This window comes from Octodon degus, unplaced genomic scaffold (genome assembly GCF_000260255.1).
Source record: "Octodon degus isolate 3935 unplaced genomic scaffold, OctDeg1.0 scaffold00056, whole genome shotgun sequence".
Classification (NCBI taxonomy): domain Eukaryota; kingdom Metazoa; phylum Chordata; class Mammalia; order Rodentia; family Octodontidae; genus Octodon; species Octodon degus.
Window position 1 is genome coordinate 6,684,832 of NW_004524632.1, and position 4,280 is coordinate 6,689,111.

Genomic DNA, 4,280 nt, shown 5'->3' on the forward strand with positions numbered 1-4,280 from the left:
GTTCCGCCTAAAAAAAAAAAGAAAAAAGAAAAAAGAAAAAAAAAGAAAAATGCAAAGCAACTTTTAAGAACAACAACTTTGTATTTGGATGACACCAGTTCACAGTAAATCTGCTACCCCAGTCTTCTAGAAAAAGATCCACCACACCACGGGGGCCAAGTGTGACACAAGTCTGATTCCTTTACAAAACCATTTCCCCTAGAAACTAGGCCCAACTGACTCTCTTGCCCAGACCCCTAGGTCTCGAAAGCCAACAAATCCAAATCTCAGAACATTCCAAAATGCTTTTTTGGCTTTTCTCCTCAGTACCAACCCTGGACCCTGATTACCTACACACATGTAAATTGTCAACCAAAAGTCTACATTCTTAATCAAATTCCAACATGCTTAAGAAGAAGGGGCTTGGGAAGATGTGTTACCCTTTTTAAAAATTCAAATTGTTTCCTATTATTGGCTTAACAATAATGTTGTCACTTGACTTCAAGAAGATGTAAACTGTGCATTAAAGTGGTTTTAAAATGAGAACAAAATCTATTAACACTTTAAAATCAGAGCTGATCAGAGGTAATCTGTGTAGCTCATCTTTGATTACCTCCATCTTTAAAAAAAAAAAAAAAGAAAAAACAGGAATATTAAGGTTTCTAGATTCTGTTCTCTCTTTTTTTTTTTTTCCAGAACCAGGGATTGAACTCAGGCCCTTGCACTTGCCAGGGAAGTGCTTATTCCACTGAGCCATCTCCCCAAGCCCCAAGGTTTCCAGATTCTATGAGACTCTTAGAAATTTAAATCGTAACTCATCTGGAACCAACTTTCATCAAGAAAAATTTTCTATTTCAATAGTGGAAACCAAAGAATACATACACACAAAATACCTACATGAATTTAGTTCATTTTGCTTAGAATGTGAGCCCTAATTAGTTTACTCATTCTGTGTGTAGAAAAGCCAGTCAGAAGTCCAGGAACACTTTCAGACACAGACTAAAGACACACAAGCTTCCTCAGAGCACACAAAATGATAGACCAAACTGACTTAATGAAAACAAATGCTCTGTTTTTAAATTTTCAAAAACTGATTCATGCTAAAAAAAAAAAATATATGAAGTCCCTTCTCCCCACCACCTTGTCCCCTCCAAAAAAAGAAAAAGAGAAAAAAAAAAGGACAACTGAATCAATGTTTGAGCTCAAAAAATATATCAGAAAGGGAATAACACACAAAAGATCTCATTTACTATGGGTGTGGAAAGGGAGGTCGTTCCCCCAGTCTTCTCCCAAGACCCCCCCTCCCCATTCCAACTCAAAAGAGTCCTCAGTAATGCATTTTAAGAGGGAACAAGGGGCCCAGAAATGGCTTAAAAGCAAGTGGCTTGAGGAAAAAGATCCACAAATACTGAGTACCATGAAAATTAAATATAAATGTTGTGAGTTCCATTTCACCACATTGTGATCTCTTTACTTTTCATTTCATTCCCCTTAAAACTTAACCCATTCTCAACAGCGAAAGAAAATCTTCATGTACACCACAATTCCAGTTATAAAGAGGTATTTCTCATTAACATTCAGCTTTTAATTCAAATACCCATACTCAACAAATCTACTGCTATTAATGAATTTCTTAGTTTCATCTACAGAAAATTTTTCCAAATACTTTCTTCCTCCCTTTGAATTTTATTGCCTTTTTACTCCTAATTCTAATTACCTTGCCAATAATAGTATCTTAAATATTTGAGATTAGATTCCAAGCTTCAGAAACATAGTAACAAGCCATACTAACTTAAATTGTACAGACAAACCACCCAAATATGACCTCCACTTAAAACTTTCTACTAGGTCTAAAAGGACCTAGTTACCCCCCAAAAAACCCCACAACCAGCCACCGGTGCCTTTGCCACCCTGAAAATGCTTAGCTGCCACGAAGACCAACTGCGAAGTGGACATAAGGACTGAAGAGACCAAACATTTCTGGGGGCTGCCTACAACTAATGAACTGGACAGGAAACCGCGATGTCAATGTGTTTCAAGTCTTTAAGGGAGAAACACTGAGTTCCCTGAAGATCTGAAATCCACCAGGAATTTTTGGCAAGCCTGATAGAGGTACCCCATTTTGTTGGGAGAGGATAAAGGATATATGGGAATACACACACCCCATTCATCCAGAGTTCTAGACTCTCCAAAGAGCCCCAGCTCACAGCCCGAACAAAGCTCTCACCCCAGATGGTCCATTGTAACAATGGCTGAAGGAGTGGGGGTGGGGGGGCACGGGAACGCTGGGACAGCCACAGCATATTCTCTGGAAAAATCCAGTTGGGAAGACCTTGTAAAACGCCACGGACTGGGGGGCAGGAGGCCTGGTGGGAAATACAGACATTTAAATACACTTACGGTGGCTTTGCCTATTACACAAATATAACACCTAACGTAAGAGGATTCCTGAAGAGGGGGGCCTCCATCCACATCTCCTTGGGATATAGATTAAGGATCACCCTAAATCCACTTCGGAATTATGGTTAAGAGAGGAGGGAGTAAAAAATGAGAACCGATAGGAAGTTGCACGAAAGGGCCGGCCACGAATCTCAACTCTAGATTTAACGCTTCCCAATAAAAATGGCTCCACACTTTTGAGTAAACTCTTAAGGTTTCTAGATCCATTGATCCTCCCTCGACCCTTTAATTCTCCAAGTCACATCTTTTAGTAGGCCCAAACTTTTGTGCCCCTGGTCCTCCCCCAAGCAGTAAACCATCCATTACAAGGTCTTGGCCAATCTTCCTTCCCAGCCCCCAACATCCGGAGTTGAGGATGGGAACGATTTCTTCCACTGGAGATGCCACGGACCCCTAAACACCCCCACGCCCCCGAAGGGTTCTTTCTTACCTTTGTTTTTTGGGAACCGAATGCTCAATTTCTAGGCGTTTTCCTTGTAGTTCCACTTTCCCTAAAGATTTAAAAAAAAAAAAAAAGGCACGGATACAAGGCACTGAGGTGGAGGAAGGGGAAGGGGAGAGACAGCGGAGTTCCTGGGATTCCAGTTCGTCCCAGGAATCCAGCCAGTGGTTCCGCAGGCCAACGGAGAAAGGCTGTTCTGGGAATGGTGGCAACTAAAAATCGTTGTTCGCGTAGTTTTTGTTTTAATCATGGAAATGAATTGTGTGGGTCGCTCTGCGAGCCCGACTTAGACAACGCGCGAGGGCATTTGTGTGCACGCCCGGCCTCCACGGCTACCCGAGGTAGAGGAAGGACAGCTGGGGGACCCCGTTTCTCGGAAAGCGGGGTGGGTGAGATGGACAACAAAACTTTATTTTTCCACGGAGACCCAGCGAAGAGCTCTGGCCCGCGAGCGGTCACCTGTCGGGACGGGCGAGGGGCCAGGGGCCGGGGTCCCCGGGCGGGTGCAGCGCGCGCCCCGACCCGGGCCGCGGCGTCTCGGAAGCAGCATGGCGACCCGCGCCGCCGCGCCACCCCGCTCACGCCCCACTTTCAAATCAAAATGGCTCGAGCCCCAGACCCAGGGCGGGACGCGGGAGCCGCTGCTTCCCAGGCTCTGCCCGAGGGGTGCCGACCCCATAAAAGGCGGGGAGACTGGAAAAGAGCGAGGGGGGAGGGCCGGGGGGACCGGAAAGGCCTAACACCGGGGAAGAGGACTTCGGGGTGTCCAAGTTGAGGGACCGTCCAGGGAGGCCAGCGAAAAGCTGAACGTGGGAATAACCCCCAGATCTGGGCGTCTGGGACACCTCCCCCTCTGCCGCCAAGCGGGGCACCCGGCCCGTCGAGCGGGGAGGAAGGGAAGACAACCTCGAGCTCCTCTTTTAGAGCGGGGGAAGGGCGAGGCGATCTCGGGGGTCTTGGGGGCGATCGTGGGGGGTCAGCCCTACACCCCAGGATGCAGCGGGGTCCGAGGGCTGAGAGGCCCGCGTGGGGCAGGCGGGCTCCCCGACCCAAGGCCTCTCCGTCCGCGTCCCGGGGAGGTGGCCGCGCGCTTACCCGAGAAAGTTTCGATGGCCTTCATGGCCCAGTGCTCGTCCGGGCAGTCGACGAAGGCGTAGCCCGACTTGACCAGGAACGGGCCGCTGTAGGAGATCTTGTGCTCGGCGAACACCTTCTCCAGGTCGGCGGGGGTCACGCTCTCGTTGAGGTTGCCGATGTACAGCTTGTTCATGGTGGCGGCGTGGTCCCGGGCGAGGCCGAGCGCGGGCGCAAGCAGCCTAGCCGCAAACTTTCTTGCAGCCCGCGCGACGGCGTGCGGGGCCCGGGCAGATCGCGGCCTGGGCGCGCGGGGCGGCGGCGG

The 4,280-nt window shown here is 48.4% G+C and overlaps 1 protein-coding gene across 3 annotated transcripts in view; it reads right to left on the bottom strand.

Annotated features, from left to right (window-relative positions):
* Positions 1-4,193, bottom strand: part of Igf2bp1 (insulin like growth factor 2 mRNA binding protein 1) — a 36,556-nt gene extending 32,363 nt beyond the window's left edge. For 2 of the 3 annotated variants that reach the window (XM_004633652.1, XM_004633651.1), the window contains exons 1-2: positions 3,977-4,151; positions 2,870-2,930 (exon numbers count right to left, since the gene is read on the bottom strand). In XM_004633652.1, coding sequence (XP_004633709.1) covers positions 2,870-2,930; positions 3,977-4,151 — 236 coding nt within the window. Of the gene's footprint in view, positions 1-2,869; positions 2,931-3,976 lie in introns of all 3 variants that reach the window. The other variant, XM_004633650.1, reaches the window with a different exon arrangement.
* Between the last annotated feature and the right edge of the window lie 87 nt (positions 4,194-4,280).